Genomic DNA, 19,281 nt, shown 5'->3' with positions numbered 1-19,281 from the left:
TCCTTCAGTCTCTCCAAACACATTTAAAGCCCAGCCTTTGTTCATCTCCATTACATGGGGGATGTGGAGATTAGTAGTTTACAAAAGAATGACAACATTTTTGCCTTCATTCAGCTCATAGCAAGTGATTCACAAGTGTTTGCTAGCCTAAAAATAAAAAATTAAAAGGAAAGAAGCCACCACATCTAAAGACTAGTAAACTGCAATATAGATTATATTTCTTGTTCTTGGTTACCCTTAAAGCCTCGTACATACGATCGGACTTCAAACAAACTTTCCCATGGATTTCTGTCCAAAGGGCATTGGCCGTGAACTTGTATTGCATTCACACGGCAGGACTTTTTCAGCCGACTTTCACCAAATCACGTGGTTTTTCTGCTCTTTACGGCAACCTCTGGTAAATTTCTGTATTGTTGTCTGATCTTTTGCATTGGTTCTGAGCATGCGTGTTTGTACTTTGGACTAAAGTCCGATGGTTTTCTGTACACACGATCAGACTTTGCTCTATCGGACTTATGTTGCTGAAAAGTTTGTCTGTTTGCAAAACTAACTTTTGTCTGATGAAAACCGAAAAAGTTTGTCCAATGGAGCATACACACTGTGGGATGTTGCCTTAAAACAGCGAATTTGCATGTTTATTGTCAAAAAGTCCGATTGTGTGTATGAGCCTTATGTCATTGGCCATCAACCCTGTCCTCAGGGCCCACTAACAGTGATTGCAGTATTCTAGTCTGCATCTCCCCAAAGTTAATACATAAAACCTGGCCTGTTAGTGAGCCCTGAGGGCAGGATTGATGACCACTGCCCTTAGTTACCTTAGTTAAATTTGCTATACCACGCATGGCCACTGGGTGTCACTAGCTCACTTAGTACACAGTACAGTATACAGTAATCTGCATATTGAATTACCTGTTAAGGAGACTTCTTTTGCTGTGACGGTGGATGTGTTTACACGGAAGCACAATTTATCTGTGAGAGAGAATAAGAACATGAAGATTCGTTTTTGCCAAACCAATCTATTAACCTTCTATGAGGAGGTGAGCTGCCATCTAGAAAAAGGAAGGTCCGTAGATGTGGTGTATCTGGATTTTGCAAAAGCATTTGATACAGTTCCCCATAAATGTTTACTCTACACAATAAGGTCCATTGGCATGGATCATAGGCTACTGGCACTGGCTACAAGGGTGAGTTCAGATAGTGGTGATTAGGGATGAGCCAAACACCCCCTGATTTGGTTCGCACCAGAACATAAAAAAATTATTTCGAACACGCAAAAACCATTAAAGTCTATGGGACACGAACATGAAAAATCAAAAGTGCTAATTTTAAAGGCTTATATGCAAGTTATTGCCATAAAAAGTGTTTGGGGACCTGGGTCGTGTCCCAGGGGACATTTATCACTGCAAATAAAAAAGTTTTAAAAACAGAAGTTTTTTTGGGAGCAGTGATTTTAATAATGCTTAAAGGGAAACAATAAAAATGAAATATTCCTTCAAATATCGTGCCTGGGAGTGTCCTTAGCATGCCTGTAAAGTAGCACATCTTTCCCATGTTTATAACATTACCAGAGCAAAATTACATTTCTAAAAAAATGTCATTTAAAACTGCTCTTGGCTGTAATGTACTGTCGGATCCCGGAAATATAGATAAAAATACCAAAAAAAATGGCGTGGATGTCACCCCCAAAATACATGCCAAGCTCTTCAGTTCTGGTATGGATATTAAGGGGAACCCTGCACCCAAATTTTTAATAAAATGGCATGGGGGTCCCCCTAGCCCCCAGGCACTATATACTCTGAACATCAGTATATATACTATACGGCCTGCCCTATATACTCTGCAGAAAATTGAGCCTTAGGTGTTGGTGGTACCAGAACACTGTTACTCTTATTGAGCGCAGGAACGGGCACTGCTGTGAAATATTATATCAAAAATTGTAATTACATGTTCCTGTTAAACAGGGGTGGAAAAATTGGGCCTTGGGCGGTGGTACCAAAACACTGTAAGCTTTCACAGTTACTCTTGTTGAGTGCAGAAATGAGCCCTGCTGTGAGATATTAGATCAAAAATTGTAATTACATGCACCTGTTAAACAGGGGAAGAAAAATTGGGCCTTGGGCGGTGGTGCCACAACAATGTAACCCCTCACAGATACTCTTGTTGGGTGCAGGAATGGGCCCTGCTGTGAAATATTATATAAAAAATTGTAATTACATGCCCCTACAGGAGCAGAAAAATTGGGCCTTGGGCAGTGGTGGTGGTGCCACAACACTGTAACCCCTCACAGATACTCTTGTTGGGCGCAGGAACAGGCCCTGCTGTGAAATATTGGATTACAATTTTAAATTATATGCCCCTGTTAAACAGGGGCAGAAAAGTTTGGCCTTGGGTGGTGGTGGTGCCCTAAACCAAAAATAGTTGGAAGCTAGCATCATCAAGATTGAGGAGAAATAGGATAGTCAGCAAGCATAGGCAGTCTTTAAGGGATCCCACATCCATAGCAAATTCAATCAGTTACATCAGCATTAGGTGCTTGATAGCTGCTGATCCAAGACTGATACATTTTTATTAATGTGAGCCTATCAACGGAGCCTGTGGACAGGTGCACTCTCTGATCCCTTACAAACCCTCTAGCAGAACTGAATGTATGTTCAGAAAGCACGCTGGATGCAAGACAGGTCAGTAGCTCAATTGCATATTGAGCATATTGAGCAAGTTCTGGCCAGTGGTCCATCCTCAAGACCCAGTACCCCAGTGAATGCTCTGTTGGTAAGGTCTCCAAGCAGGGGCGTAACTAGAAATCACAGGGCCCCATAGCAAAATGTTGTACTGGGCCCTCCCCCCCACAAAAAAAAGATGATAGTCTTACACTCCTTTCCTACCTCCTGTTCAGACTCCAGAGCCTCCTCATGTGCTGAAAACGATGTCCCTTCACAGGCGCTCTCAAGCGTTCTGCCTGACCCACTCTGCTCTCTGCTCCTGCTGTATGCGGCTGCGTGTGTCAAGACATGGCCGGACTCGCAGGGCCTGGGAGGCTTAACAGTAAACTTACATTCCTCATCCTCACCGGGCCCTGGGGGGGGGTACCTAGAGCATTTGGCACCCAGGGCAGATCCTATATCTGGCACCCCCCACTTTAAAATGTAAAAACAACCCCCTGTGCCCCCGCATACCTCTGCATCCCCCAATATCTCTTTGTCACTACTTTGTACCCCCTCTCCAAAACTGGACCCCTTTACATTACACAGCCCCCCTGCACCTCTGGACCCCTTTACATCAAATAACCCCCTGCACCACTGGACCACTTTACATTACCCAACCCCCTGCACCACTGGACCCCTTTACATTACACAACCCCCTGCACCCCTTTACATTACAGAACCCCTGCACCTCTAGACCCCTTTACATTACACAACTCCCTGAACATCTGGACCCCTTTACATTACACAGCACCCTGCACCTCTGGACCCCTTTACATTACACAGCATCTCTGGACCCCTTTATATTACTCAGCACCCTGCAGCCTTTGAGTTCACATTGCTGTCCTGGAGTTTTTCGCAGTTCTGGGGTACACGCAGTTTTTTCTGCATTTTATCCCCATTTTTAGCTGCAGTCCCACAGACTTCTATTAGTTTGTATAATGTTACTGTGTTTTCTGAAAGCACACCAAAGTTGCAGTATAGCGGACATTTGGTGCGCTTTCAGAAAATGTTGTCAAAATGTGTAACCTAATAGAAGTCTGTGGGACTGTAGTGGAAATGGAGTTAAATGCGGGAAAAATCTGTATACATCATCACTGCAACTGAACCACAGTGCATCAGTGTGAATCAACTCGAGTCCTGGTTCACATATATGCAATGCAGGAATCAGCGCGATTCTAGTGCGGACTCCTGCATTGCATGTCGTTTTCTGGAGGTTCACACTGCCCTTTGCAAGCTGCTACGGGGGTCAATGTAAAGTTACTCACATCCCCAGATCAGTTTGCAGATCACAGTGCGAACTGTGAAATGGTGCAGGCATGGGATCGCATAGGTGTGAACACCCATGCGATCCGATTCCAGTGCAGACCAAAAAAGGGTCCTGCACCATTTTGGAGAGAATGCAATGATTTCAGCCATACAGTTTGTATGGCTAAACTTGCATTGCACAGACATTGCATGTGATTTGCACAGCAATGTGGTGCGAATCACATGCAATGTCTGTGATTGCACTAGTGAAAAACATGGCTAAAGGAACATGATGTGGCCATCTATTAGTATCGGCTGGTTAAAAGAAAATGTTTTGGATAGAGTTAATGAAAGATTCTGCTGAAGGACAACAGAGGAAAGAGGGGGAGAGAAAGATTTGGGAGAGAGAGGGCAGAGTCCAGACACAGTGATAGTGCTGCAAACTCACTTGGATGTTCCCAGGATGTTCACACTAGCTTCTGTAGCTGTCGGCTACTTTTGTAAACGCTCCCGCCCCCACATTCCTTTCAGACACAGCACACGGCTGCACGGAGCTTGGATGGACACAGAGGGGAGGGAGAGAGGGAGCAGAGCCGATGCAGCCTCTTCCATTTCTGTGGAGGGGGTGGGGGGGAGTTGTACTCGCTGGGCTGTTAGAACGTAATGCACAGCATTGTGTCAAGTACAGCCGACATCCCTATATTTATGCCTGATGGTTCAGTCCACCTGAGCTGGGATCTCCCTGCACACATTGCCACTGCTGCTACCAAGTCTGCCCGTTGTCACTGTTTCATACGCCGTCTGACATCCCCGCAGCGTGTGCCACCCAGTGCGGACCACCCCCCACCCCCAGTTAGTATGCCACTTGCGGGCCCCACGCGGCTGCGGGCCCCATAGCGCCTGCATGGGTCGCTATGGCGGTAGTTCCGCCACTGTCTCCAAGTCTGCTCTTGCCCCTAGATATTCCTGCAGCATGTAATGCAGACACTGGCGATGGTTGCATGAACCGTTCAGACCTTGGCGCTGAGGACTGAAAAATTGTTTAAAAGCATCAGTCACTTTCTGCGGCGCTCTTCCTCTGACTAAACGAAGCCTCAGCAACACATTGTCCAGCACCAGGAAATGGTAGCCTCCCAGGGTCTGGAAATGCATTGCACAAACCTTTCTTCAAGGGCTCCTGAAGATGTTTCATCTTCTGCTCCCTCTGCGAAGGCAGTATGAGTTCTGCAACCTTATCCTTGTAACGTGGATCAAGAAGGGTTGCCAGCCAATAATGATCCCTCTACTTGATACCTTTCGCAGGCTTTGTAGAATCAGGAAGGCCATGCAGCGTAAGCTTGCAGAGGCATTTGATTCTGAGTCCTCTGGGTCCCTAAGGATCACACGATCTGTAACTACCTCCACCCAGACACGTACAACTCCTTGGGTTTCTGGGGACTGAAAACCATCCCTTGAAGACTGCTCTACATCCATGCTGACACATCCATGCTGACACAAGTGTTATCCTCTACATCCATGCTGACACAATCCTCCTCCTCTTCTTCCTGTGTGTTTTTTGCGAGTCCGCAGGAATGCTATCTAGATAAAGGGGGCCTTGAGAGGTAAGGAAGTCCTCCTCTTCCTCACGCTGTTCTGCCTCAAGTGCCCTGTCCATGATTCCATAAAGCGTGTGCTCCAACAGGAAGAATAGAGGGACACTGATGCATGTATTTTCACTGCTCACCATCCTTGTGGCCTCCTCAGATGGTGACAGGACAGTGCATGCATCCTTGATCAGTAGCCACTGGCATGGCGAAAAAATTCCAAGTTCTCCTGACCCTGTCCTGGTGCCATACTCGCACAGGTACTCATTGATGGCCCTCTGCTGTGTGTGAAACATTGCCAACATTGAGTTCCACCTGGTGGGCATGTCACAAATGAGGCGGTTCATGGGCAGGTTGCATTCCCTTTGAATGTCAGCCAGCTGGGCACTGGCATTGTATGATCAGCGGAAATGACCAGACTTTTCTGGCCTGGAGATCCTGTAAGCCAGGGTACCTGCTCAAGAACCGCTGCACCACCAAATTCAGGGCGTGTGCCAAACATGGAACATGGGTCAAGTGTCCCCGTCGGAGGACGGAGAGAATGTTGGTGCCATTATCACATACAACCATTCCTGGCATCAACCACCTCTGAGCCTGCCCCTGCAGAGCTGACAGAATCTCTGCCCCAGTGTGGCTCCTGTCCCCTAGGCTGACCAACTCAAGCACTGCATGGCATCTTTTAGCCTGACTGCTTGCGTAGCCCCTTGAATGATTACGCTTAAGCTTACGCTTACACTGGTTCAGAGGACAAATCTGCAGAAGAGGCCATAGAGGAAGAAGGAGAGAAGGGGATGGAGAGAGCTGTGGCAGAATCACCACTAGCATTTTGGAGGCATGGTGGCAGAACAAGCTCCAACAACACTGAACCCTGTCCTGCATCCCTCCCAGCTGCCAGCAGAGTTACCCAATGCACCGTGAAGGAAAAGTAACACCCCTGCCCATGCCTGCTGGACCATGAGTCAGCAGTAATATGAATCTTACTGCTGACTGCCCTGTCCAACGAGGCCAAAACATTGCCTTCCACATGCCGGTTGAGAGCTGGAATGGCCTTCTGTGAAAGGAAATGGCATTTTTTGGAACCTGCCACTGATATACAGCACATTCCACAAATTCACGAAAGGGGCAGAGTCTACCAGCTGAAAAGGCAGCTCAGATGGTGGTGTACTGCTATCAGATTAGCTACAAGTACTTGGGACACCTATTGCTATACCTTCATTCCTCTCTGTGCAGGTTTTTGAGAGGACTGGAGGTATAATAGGGTTGGAGATCCCAGATGAGGAGCAAAGAGAAGTCTGCCTTTTTCTTTGATGTGGGTCTTTCAAATGCTGTTGCCAACGGACTGCACGGCAGGTCATCATATGTCTGGTCAAGCATGTGGTGCCCAAGCGTCTGCTGTTCTGGCCACGCTTGATCCACTTCAGACATAGGTTGCAAACTGTAACAGTGCAATCTGCTGAACACGTGTCAAAAAAGGCCCACACCAAGGAACTTTTAAAAGTCAGCAGTGCCCCTGCACCTGCGGAGTGATGCAATAGGGTGGCTGCCCTTAAGCTGCCACCTAGAGGGCATGCTGCCCCATTGGAGTTGTACCTCCTCCTCATCTTCTCTTCTCTCGGGCACCGAAGTACAGTCAGTGACCTCATCATCCCCTCCCTCCTCGTCACTGGAGCAAACTTGGCAGTATGTTGCAGCTGGGAGAACATGACTGCCTGTTTCTTGTCCTTCTTGGGCACCCCCTCTCTCTGGACTCACGTTACTCCCTTCCTCAACCTGGAAACTAACATTGGAGCCTTTAAATCGCTGCGCATCCTACAGCAGCATATACATGACACGTACCTCTGTGCATGATGGTGGGGCTATAGAAAGAGTGACTGTGGACAAGGATACAGTGGAATAGGCCACTTTGGCAACTGCGTTGGGAGGCAAACTACTCTGAGCCTGGGTCAGAGAGGATGAGCAAGGTGAGGATGGCTTTGTTGTCCACTCTACCAACTGCATTTTCTGGCTCAATAACATGGCCAGCACTGTTTACTGTAGACACAGAGGCTGCTTTCCCTCTTTTAGTGGACTTTGAGTGTCTGCATCTCTTTGGTGTGGCCTTCCTGACAAGATGTATTTTTTGTACTGTACACACTGTGCACAAACTGTACACACTGTATTAGATACTGTGTACACCGTCTGAAGTGTATTAGAAACAGTACACCACCGAATGCACTGTAGATATAGGCTACACTGCCTTTGGCCAATTATGGCTCTTTCAGCAATCTCACAGTGCATTACGGGGCATTCCGTGGCATTCAAATTTACCGCAAGAGCCCCATAATGTTCGATGTTCCACAAACGGGTGAACACCCGATGTTCGAGTCAAACTTATATTCGACCCAAACATCAACATCATACCTAGTGGTGATAAATAGGGAGTACTCGGTTGGAATGGTAAGGGGTGGGAAGTGGGGTCCCCCAGGGTTCTGTCCTGGGACCAGTCCTGTTTAATTTATTCATAAACAACCTGGAGGATGGGGTAAACAGTTCAACCTCTGTATTTGCGGACGATACTAAGCTAAGCAGAACAATAACTTCTCCGCAGGATGTGAAAACCTTGCAAAAAGATCTGAGCACATTAATGGGGTGGGCAACTACATGGCAAATGAGGTTCAATGTAGAAAAATGTAACATAATGCAAAAATATGAATGCAATCTATACACTGGGGGGAGAACCTCTGGGGGAACCTAAGATGGAATAGGACCTGGGGGTCCTAGTAGAAGATAGGCTCAGCAATGGCATGCAATGCCAAGCTGCTGCTAACAAAGCAAACAGAATATTGATATGTATTAAAAAGGGGATCAACTCCAGAGATAAAACGATAATTCTCCCGCTCTACGAGACTCTAATCCGGCCGTACCTGGAATATGTCGTCCAGTTCTGGGCACCAGTCCTCAGGAAGGATGTACTCGGAAATGGAGCGAGTACAAAGAAGGGCAACAAAGCTAATAAAGGGTCTGGAGGACATTAGTTATGAGGGAAGGTTGCGAGCACTGAACTTATTCTCTCTGGAGAAGAGACGCTTGAGAGGGGATATGATTTCAATTTACAAATACCGTACTGGTGACCCCGCAATAGGGATATAACTTTTTAGAGGAAGGGAGTTTAACCTTAAAGGGGTTGTAAACCCTCGTGTTTTTTCACCTTAATGCATCCTATAATGCAACTCTTTTTTGCGTGTTCCCAGAAAGTTTCCAGAAAGTGCAGATGTGATTTCTGCTTTAAGCTTCCAAAACATGGCCGGCAGACACACTTTTTTGGCGCGTTTTTCGCACATAGGGCAGCCCTATGCACGTCGACCAAAAAAATAAGTTCCCACTACACTGAGTGCAGTTTTTATTGCTATCTGTGCCCTTGTTAAGGAGAATCACCCTCTCTTTATTTGTCCTGTTTACCATTATCACGGAAAGTAAAGAAAATCCCAAAACTTTGGGTTGTGCCCAGAGAAGTAATAGAGGGGAAAACTTCCAATGGGGACATTAGTTTTGGTGATCTGGGGTCCCCAAGGAATTCCCTTAATTTGCAGGGATTTCCTCTAACTTCCTGTTTGGCTATGGGATAGGAAGCAAACAGACTTGCAGAGATTTGCAACGGGACATAAATGGTGGAAAAAAAAAACTGATGGGTTATAACCTTCCCTTGCTCTATCCAAAATGGAAAAAAAAAAAGTTTTGCAGATAGTTCTACTTTAAGGCAAAGCTTTCTTTTTCTATCCATCTCTGAGCCACAGAGCTGCCCTGGTTACCTGGACCAGGGCCGGGACAAGGGGTGTGCAGAAGGGGCAGCTGCCCTGGGCACTGTGGTATCCTGTGAGGTGGGGGGGCACCACAAGGAGATTAGGGGGAAGGGGATTTATGTTGGAAGGGGAAATTTGGAGGAGTGGCAGGGAGTATTATTCTAGTTGGGGAAATTTGGGGGAATGCTAAGAGTGATTTAGGGGGGTTTGTGTCGGGAGGGGTGATGGGGGAAGAAGATTCGTGCTGGGGGGGATTTTGGAGGTAGATTTGTACTGGGAGGAGGGGGAATTGCTTTGGGGATTTTTGCTGACACATAATGCTCATACATCTTGGGGGGCGCAGGTTGACATGTTCGCCCTGGGCACTAGATGACCTTGTCCCGGCACTGACCTGGACTGCTGGATGTGCAAATGGCCTCTTTCAAATATCTCAGCAGAAGCTGCTCGGTTTGTTTTGTTTCTTCCATATAATTTCTGAAGTTCACCGTTAACAGAACTTCGTGATCCACAACGATACTGCCATTCCTAAAAGAGGAATATCAGAAAACAGAACTATTGTTATGTCCATTGAATTTACCAGAATAATGACGGCATCAACAGCCAACATTTTTTCAACAATATTATGCCACAGTTGCCACTCTTCACTGTGAATCTGACAGCTGATCACCCAGGGAGAACAACCAATCCCATTATAACATACAGTGCCTTAAAAAAGTATTGATACCTCTTGAAATTTCCCACATTTTGTCATGTTACAACCAAAAACTTAATAGTATTGTATTGGGATTTTTTGTGATAGACCAACACCAAGTGTTGTGAAGTGGAAGGAAAATGATAAATGGTTTTCAATATTTTTTTACAAATAAATATGTGAAAAATGTGGTGTACATTTTTATTCAGCCCCCCGGAGTCAATACTTTGTAGAACCGCCTTTCACTGCAATTACAGCTGCAAGTCTTTTTGGGGATGTCTCTACCAGCTTTACACATCTGGAGAGTGACATTTTTGCCCATTCTTCTTTGCAATATATTACAAGCTCTGTCAGAATGGATGGAGAGCATCTGCGAAAAGCAATTTTCAAGTCTTACCACAGGTTTTCATTTGGATTTAGGTCTGGGCTTTGACTGGGCCATTCTAGTACATGAATATGCTTTGATCAAAACCATTCAATTGTAGCTCTGGCTGTATGTTTAGGGTCATTGTCCAGCTGGAAGGAGAACCTCTGCCCCAGTCTCAAGTCTTTTGCAGACTCTAACAGGTTTTCTTCTAAGATTTATGGACAATGATATAGCGCTCTATTCAAAACAAACAAAATATATAAAAAAGTTCATAAACAAGAATATAGTGAATGGCTTCAAAATACGATATCCTCAGATATGGTGATCACATCCAAAGGCAGAAGAAGGAATAGTCATAATCCATTTCATACGCAGAGGAGGAGGGGAACCGTCACCAACACCCAAAAACACTGACTCTTACCATAGATGTACAGATAAAAACGCATGTAGTAAATCACCAAGGGGGAGGCAGTTTTCTATGCTGATTTCCCTTCGTCTACAGAAGCGCAATCATCTCAATGGGAGTCGTCCAATGGGAAAAGAGGATTCCTATTTCTGTTTAGTAGGCACTTCACTTCCCAGGAACTGCTTAAATCTCCAGACCAACAATCCTCCCAAAAACCATAGAAAACATAAAACAAAGTGGCCTCATTGCGCAGGTATACTGATAAACCAATAATCTTTTTATTCTCTAAAACCGTAGTTGAACTCACATTTAAGATGAGATATACAGGCATCAAATGACAATCGGCTACAGATGGAAAGAACGAATGAAGACCACTCCTGTGCTCCTTCTGATGTCACCAGGTCCCAAAAAACGCCCGTTTTTTGGGACCTGGTGACATCAGAAGGAGCACAGGAGTGGTCTTCATTCGTTCTTTCCATCTGTAGCCGATTGTCATTTGATGCCTGTATATCTCATCTTAAATGTGAGTTCAACTACGGTTTTAGAGAATAAAAAGATTATTGGTTTATCAGTATACCTGCGCAATGAGGCCACTTTGTTTTATGTTTTCTATGGTTTTTGGGAGGATTGTTGGTCTGGAGATTTAAGCAGTTCCTGGGAAGTGAAGTGCCTACTAAACAGAAATAGGAATCCTCTTTTCCCATTGGACGACTCCCATTGAGATGATTGCGCTTCTGTAGACGAAGGGAAATCAGCATAGAAAACTGCCTCCCCCTTGGTGATTTACTACATGCGTTTTTATCTGTACATCTATGGTAAGAGTCAGTGTTTTTGGGTGTTGGTGACGGTTCCCCTCCTCCTCTGCGTATGAAATGGATTATGACTATTCCTTCTTCTGCCTTTGGATGTGATCACCATATCTGAGGATATCGTATTTTGAAGCCATTCACTATATTCTTGTTTATGAACTTTTTTATATATTTTGTTTGTTTTGAATAGAGCGCTATATCATTGTCCATATATCTTTATATATTGTTTCCAGCAATATTTGTGTTAGCAGCTATTTTTGTTTTATATAGATTGATTTTGCTTTTTAGCGCAACAAATTTTTTCACTTTTTTCTTCTAAGATTACCCTGTATTTGGCTCCATCCATCTTCTCATCAACTCTGACCAGCTTCCCTGTCCCTGCTGAAGAAAAGTATCCCTACAACATAATGCCATCACCATGTTTCACAGTGGGGATGGTGCGTTCAGGGTGATGTGCAGTGTTAGTTTTCCGCCACATATAGTGTTTTGCTTTTAGGTCAAAAAATAAAATTTTGGGCTTATCTGACCAGAGCACCTTCTTCCACCTGTTTACTGTGTCCCCCACATGGCTTCCAGCAGACTGCAAACAGGACTTCTTAAGCCGCGTACACACGGGCGGACTGTCTGGCCAACTAAGTCCGTCAGACAATCCGACGGACAGTCCGTCCTACCTTCGAATGAACGAACTTGACCACACACGATGAACAAACAGTCCGCTGAAAGCTTGCGCGATGACGTGTACAGCACGTACGACGGGACTAGAAATCGGAAGTCCAATACACAGCAATGCAACCTTTCGCCGTGTAAATCCTTTCTGAGCATGCGCCATACTTAGTCCGTCCAACTAGCCTACTCACGAGCGGACTGTCCGCTGAAACCAAAGTTGGACGGACAATATTACGGAAATTCCGAAAGACTTAGTCCGCCAGACTGTCCGCTGAAAAAGTCAGCTGAAGCCCACACACGAGCGGACTGTCCGCTGAAATGTGTTTCAGCGGACTAAGTTGGACAGACAGTCCGCCCGTGTGTACGCGGCCTTAGGCTTTCTTTCAACAATGGCTTTCTTGCCACTCTTCCTTAAAGATTTGTGGAGAGCACGACTAATAGTTGTCCTGTGGACAGATTCTCCCACCTGAGCTGTGGATCTCTGCAGCTCCTCCAGAGTTACCATGGGCCTCTGCTTCTCTGATTAATGTTCTCCTTACACGGCCTGTCAGTTTAGGTGGACGGACATGTCTTGGTAGGTTTGCAGTTGTGCCATACTCTTTCCCATTTTCAGATGATGGATTGAGCAGTGCTCCGTGAGATCTTCAAAGCTTGGGATATTTTTTATAACCTAACCCTTCTTTAAACATCTCCACAACTCTATCCCTGACCTGTCTGGTGTGTTCCTTGGCCTTTATGATGCTATTTGTTCCCTAAGGTTCTCTAACAAACCTATGAAGTCTTCACAGAACAGCTGTATTTATATTGAGATGAAATTTCACACAGGTGGACTCTATTTACTAATTAGGTGATTTCTGAAGGCAATTGGCTCTACTAGATTTTAGTTAGGGGGCTGAATACAAATGCTGTTAGTAACATGGCAAAATGTGGAAAATATCAAAGGGTATGAATACTTTTTCAAGGTAGTGTACTGTAATTTCTGTGATCCAAATAATATTTTAGGTCTCACCTGGCTTTGTTGATTTTTACATCCTTAAAATTGGAAATCTTGCTGTTATAGAAAGGTTTTATCTGGAAAAGAACATAACAGCAATTCATAAGATTTGGTGATAATCAACCCCTAGTGCCAGCCACGCACCCTACAATCTGACTATACGATTTCTGCACAGTTCCCTTTAGATTTACAGTACCGATGACTGTGAGGCTTGCCCAAGCAAGAGAAGGGTAAGGGGGAGTAAGCCCTCATTCACACCGGTGCGACTTTGAAATTGTACTACTGTGGTGTGATTTCAAAGCACACATCGTTGCGATTTACACTGCCGATTTCATTATCAAATCAGTAAAAAAGTAGTGCAGGAACCTCTTTTTTAATCGCTGCGACATTAGTGGTGGCAATATAAACGGTTCCATTGTCGACAATAGGATGCAACTTATCTTATTGGAAGTGTCAAATCGCATTACAAGTCGCACCGGTGTGAATGGGGGCTAAGGTTAAGGGAGATAAAAAGGAGGGAAGAAGGGAAAAACGAAGAGCACAGGGGAGAAGAGGGAAAGAGGAAGAAAAGGAATGAGAGGAAGTAAAGGCAGAGGAGGATACAGGGAGAGAAGGCAGAAGAGAAAAGAAAGATAAATAGAGAGGACATAAAAGGAGAGAAGAAGGAAGAGGATGGGAAGGAGAGATAATGCTAGAGAAGAAAAAAGGAGAGAAAATGGGAAAAAAGAAGAGCACAAGGGAGAGGAGGGAAACAGGAAGGAGAAAAGGTAAAGGCAAAGGAGATAAAATATGAGGAGAAAGGAGAAGATGAGAAGGGTAGGGGGAGAATACAAAAATGGAAGGGAAAGAAGGAAGGAGAGGAGAGGAGAGCAAGAAGAAGAGCAGAGGAGAAAGGAGAGGAAAGGAAAGAAGAGGAGGAAGAAAAGGAGAGGAAGAAGAAGAGGAGAGGAGAGCAAAAAGAAGAGGAGAGGAGAGGAGGAAGGAGAGAAAAGGAGACGAGGAAGAAAAGGAGAGGAAGAAGAAGAGGAGAGGAGGAAGAAGAGGAGGGGAGGAAGAAAATGAGAGAAGAGAAGGAAGGAGAGGAGAGTAGAAACAAGAGAGGAAGAAGAAGAGGAGAGGAAGGAGAGGAGAAGAGGAAAGAGAGATAAAAGGAGAAAAGGTGGGAGAGACGGAAAAGGGAGATAAGGGTAGAGGAGTTTAAAAGGAGAGAGAAAGGAAAACAAAGAAAAGCATATAGGAGAGCAGAGAGAGGAGGACAGACAGGATATAAGAAGGGAGAAGATGAGGTTGGGAGAAGGTAGAAGAGAAAAAAGAGATAAAAGGAGAGTAGAAGGGAGAGAGAAGGAACGGGACATTAGAGTAGTGGGGATAAAATGGATAGACTGAAGAAAAGAAGAGCACAGAAGAGAGGAGGGAAAGGGGAAGGACAGGAGATAAAGGAGACAAGGCATAAAAGATAAACAAAGAAGTTAAGGGGAATATGAGGAGGGGAGGAGGAAAATAAAAAAGGGGGAGAGGAGAGGAGAGAAGAGGTGAAAATAGAGGAGAGGAGGGAAACATAGGTAGATAGAGATAAAGGCATGGGAGATAAAAGGAGAGGTAAAGGAAAAGGTAAGAAACAAAGAAGAGAGGAGAGGATAGAAAGGGAAAAAAGGGTAGGAGAGGAATGAATGGGACAGACAAGGAGAGGATGGGAGAGAGAGAGAGTGAACGAAGCAGAAGGGAAAGAAGGGAAGGAAGGAGAGGAGAGAAGGAAAGGGCGAGAGAGAGAGGAGAGAAAGGGAGGAAGGAGAAGAAGGGAAAGAGAGGAAGCTGGAGCAGAAAAGACAGGAGAGAAGAGAAGGAAGGGAAAGAGAGAAGGTGGAGAGGGAATGACAGAGGAGAGAAGAAAAGGAAGGGGAAGAGACGAGGGTGGAGAGGAAATGACAGAGGAGAGAAGAAAAGGAAGGGGAAGAGAACAACATGAACAGGTAAAGACAAGAGAGAAGAGAAGAGAGAGCAGATAAAAAGGATTGAAAAGAAAGGCTAGGAGAAGTGGGAAGGAAAAGAAGAAAGTAGAAGATGAGACCAGAGGAGAAGAAAGGAAAGGAGGAGAGATGATGGGAGTGAAAGGAGGATTCCCTCATAAGAAAACCTCTGTGAATCTTGTGTCATGGCTGCACCAATATTTCTACTGTCCACAATCATACCTCTTCTATGAATCGTTTTTGGAAGGTTTGGTATGCCTGGGATGTTGTGTCCTCCAGTTCTGGTGTAAAAATCACATTTTCCACATGAACTGTAACGGCCAGTTTGGCAATGACCTTATCTGTAGAGGGATAGAAAGCTGGTTTAGTGATGATCGTCATGGTCTCTTTACATCGGTGTAATCCCCTCCCAGAAACAGTTTTCGAATTGTGTAGCTAACTATACAGCTAAGTCCTGCAGCAAATAAAGAGCCAATGAGTTGTTTTACCGCACTGCCAATCATGCGTTACCGTTGGGGTAATGCATTTTAACACATCTTACTGCAATGCAAAGTGTGAGGTTGGCTTTAAAGTATATATAGACCCAATTACTAAAGCCTCATAGAACATTAAACATGTTAATCTCATTTCAAACTTATTTTTAATCATTTGAAATGTGCAGCTTTCACTAAAATAATACCTTGGTAGCTGTTATGACGCGTACACACGATCGCACATTCCGACAACAAAATCCATGGGATTTTTTCAGACAGATGTTGGCTCAAACTTGTCTTGCATACACACGGTCACACAATGTTGTTGGAAATTCCCAACGTCAAGTACGTGATGTACGACGAGCCAAGAAAATTGAAGTTCAATAGCCAGTGCGGCTCTTCTGCTTGAATCCGAGCATGCGTGGAACTTTGTGCGTCGGAATTGTGTACTCACGATCGGAATTTCCGACAACGGATTTTGTTGTTGGAAAATTTGAGATCCAGATCTCAAATTGTGTGTGTCGGAAATTCCGATGGAAAATGTCGGATGGAGCCTACACACAGTCGGAATTTCCAACAAAAAGCGCCCATCGAACATTTTCCGGCGAAAAATCCGACTGTGTGTACGCGGCATAACAGTGACAACTGTCTCACAGTTGCGCCACCCTGTCATGTAGGCTTTTTAAAGAAGATTGCAAGGGGCAATTTCAACCCACATACAGTAATGCCTAGTACACACGGTCGGACATTCCAACCACAAATCCGTTTTTTTTTTTCGACGGATTGTGGCCAAAACTTGTGTTGCATACACGCGGTCGGACAAAGTTGTCGGAAAATCCGATCTTTCCGAATGAGGTGACGTAAATCACGTACGACGGGACTATAAAGAGGCCAGTAGCCAATAGCTTTCGTCTCGTAATTTATTCTGAGCATGCGTGGCACTTTGTCCATCGGAATTCTCTACGCACAATCGGAAAAAGTCTGATCGGATTTTGTTGTCGGAAAATGTTAGATTCAGCTCTCAAACTTTTCAATGGAAAAAGTCAGAGCCCACACGCGATCGAATTTCCTGACAACATAATCCGATCAGACTTTTTCCCATCGGAATTTCCAACCGTGTGTATGGGGCAATAGTCTGATCCAAAATATCAGCAGCACCCTATGTTCAGATAAGCACACTGGACACTCTAATGTCACCTACAGAAAGCTTGAACATGGTGTGCTGGCGATGTCATGACTTGAGCTTATGCTTTAGCAGTACCATCCTTCATTTCACCATAGCACCCTCCTATGCCATGCTATGGTGGTTTATTTCAACACACATTACACAGGCATGGTCCACTGATGTCACCATCAGGAATATCACCCTTAGAAATGCCATGCAGCCATTTTGGGCAGACATGTAGACAAGAAATGGCTGCAAAAAAGCTGTGTCTCCAGCTCTGAGATGAAACAAAGGATGAAAAAAAAGGTCAGAACAAGTGTGTTTAAAAAAAGAAATTTGTTTGATAATACACAATACTGTAGCCAGTTAAAGGTTTTTTCCATCATGGTAAACCTCTACTGTAACCCAAATTACCGTTGGTCACCATAGCATGATTCCTATTATGGAAAAACCATTGGGTTACAAAATCTGTGACAAGATTTGGTTCATTGAAATTCTGACCAAAGTGATGGAATAATATTAGACAACAAATGCAGTTTACCTAATCTGATATCATCCTGAATGAACATGCAGTTCTTTCCATATAGGTACTGGGGACAGGGACATCTCTTGCTCTCACAGGGTGCTGTGAATGGAGAACATGAGGATTAGTATTAAAAAAATGAGATTTTTAAACAACAAATTGAAGGCTTGGTCTCCTACTGATTAACCTGTCAGGGGTAGAGCATCAACCTCCGATAGATTGGTGTAACCTTTTATCCCAAGTGCACCCATAGCCTACCATCTACTCACCTGGCCTGGTGTCACAGCTCCTACTCTTCCTGTTACCAACCTTTCACCAACTACAGGTAAGCATATCAGATTGAAGAAAGAGTTCCCGGCAGCCTATACTGCCCCATATCAGTCTACCAGATTTAACCCTTCGCTCCCTTCCAATATTTAACCCTTCCAATGGGGACACCAGTTCTGGTTGCAACCAGGCATTCCCTCATTTTTGAGGAATTCCTTCTCACTTCCTGTTTCGGCTACGGGGCAGGAAGATAGCAGAGATCTCTACAGAAGTATTACCACCTTCTGGCCCTTGGGCAATAACAGAAGTACGGTTCACACAAATACACACTTTAACTGACACAACAACTTTAAACAGTGATACATCAGAAGTACCATTTCTTAATACTATGGACATATCTGAAGCTACAACCATAAAACACAACATTTGTGAAACTGTAGCCACACAACCTCAAATAGCAAGGTTACAACAGGGTCAGGTACCCCCGCAAGTAATGTTACAAGATAATAATTCAAGGAACAATGGAAAATACAGATACCTGGCCCAAAAGCTGCAGGAACATGGTTCAGCTAGAGTACACAACTATGTTACATGGCGACCTGACCTTTCTTTTTCCAATCTCTTCCAGCCCCTCCCAAACTCAGCTAAGTCTGTACTAAGTCCACAAGGTATAGGTCACACAGTAAAGAAGATACAAGTCCTAGTCCTTCCATTTTCTTTTCATTTACTGGAACATAACTTATAACACAACGGACTGTAAGTCGCATAGCAACGTCTACTGCAAAACAATGGTGTCCATCTTTTAGACACATAATGGGGTATCCTCCAACAGAATCCCTGCACTCCCTAAGTGTTGTCAACTTGGGGGAAAAGTTTGCACAGTGTTCCCCAACAAAATAAGGCAAATACACAGAGCTGCTACATCTGGACATGGAAGGTCCCAAACCCACAAAGGCCCAGAACAGGTAGATTGCACTCCCTGTTTGTGGCACATCACTCACTACTCCAACCAACCCTCTGACCTCCATCCAAATTCATATATATCCAACTCTAGAAGAAGAGGGACTACAACTCACTCAAAATGATAGGAAGAAGCAGCAAGGTGAATCTCCTTATTTCCCTACATGACACCCCTCTAAAAGTTGTTTCACTGTTCACTTTCCTAAGTCTGCTACTTTCTACAGTAATTACAGTATCACTAGCTCTATCTGTTAGCCCTTGTACAGACGGTCGGAGATTCCGACGGAATGTGTCCGATCGGACCGTTTTGTCGGATATTCCGACTGTGTGTGGTCTACATCGGACTGTTTGGTAAAATTTTTCAACAAAATGCTCCGATCGGACATACTCCGATCATGTGTAGAGGATTCCGATCGGACAAAGTGCCACGCATGCTCAGATCAAATTCCTACACCAAAGCTATTGGCTACTAGCGTGAACGTAGTACCATCGTAACGAAATAACGTCATCACGTCAGATTTTCCAACAACTTTGTCCGACTGTGTGTATGCAACAGTTTCGGACAAAATCAGTCGGACAAAATCCGACGGATTTGGTTGTCAGAATCTCCGACCGTGTACAAGGGCTTAGATCTTTTGTAATAGTATTTTGTATGGCTGTTGTTGTTGTTGCTATAAACGCTTC

The 19,281-nt window shown here is 44.6% G+C and overlaps 1 protein-coding gene across 2 annotated transcripts in view; it reads right to left on the bottom strand.

Annotated features, from left to right (window-relative positions):
- Positions 1–19,281, bottom strand: part of LOC143961267 (mucin-3A-like) — a 68,588-nt gene that overhangs the window by 25,238 nt on the left and 24,069 nt on the right. For both annotated transcript variants that reach the window (XM_077470508.1, XM_077470509.1), the window contains 5 exons: positions 17,389–17,472; positions 15,432–15,550; positions 13,258–13,319; positions 9,701–9,834; positions 910–969 (listed from right to left, as the gene is read on the bottom strand). In XM_077470508.1, coding sequence (XP_077326634.1) covers positions 910–969; positions 9,701–9,834; positions 13,258–13,319; positions 15,432–15,550; positions 17,389–17,472 — 459 coding nt within the window. The remainder of the gene's footprint in view (positions 1–909; positions 970–9,700; positions 9,835–13,257; positions 13,320–15,431; positions 15,551–17,388; positions 17,473–19,281) is intronic.

The sequence above is a fragment of the Lithobates pipiens genome, unplaced genomic scaffold (genome assembly GCF_037356315.1).
Source record: "Lithobates pipiens isolate NorthernLeopardFrog02 unplaced genomic scaffold, aLitPip1_a1.2 Scaffold_8, whole genome shotgun sequence".
NCBI lineage: Eukaryota > Metazoa > Chordata > Amphibia > Anura > Ranidae > Lithobates > Lithobates pipiens.
This window is presented reverse-complemented; position numbering and strand designations above follow the sequence as displayed.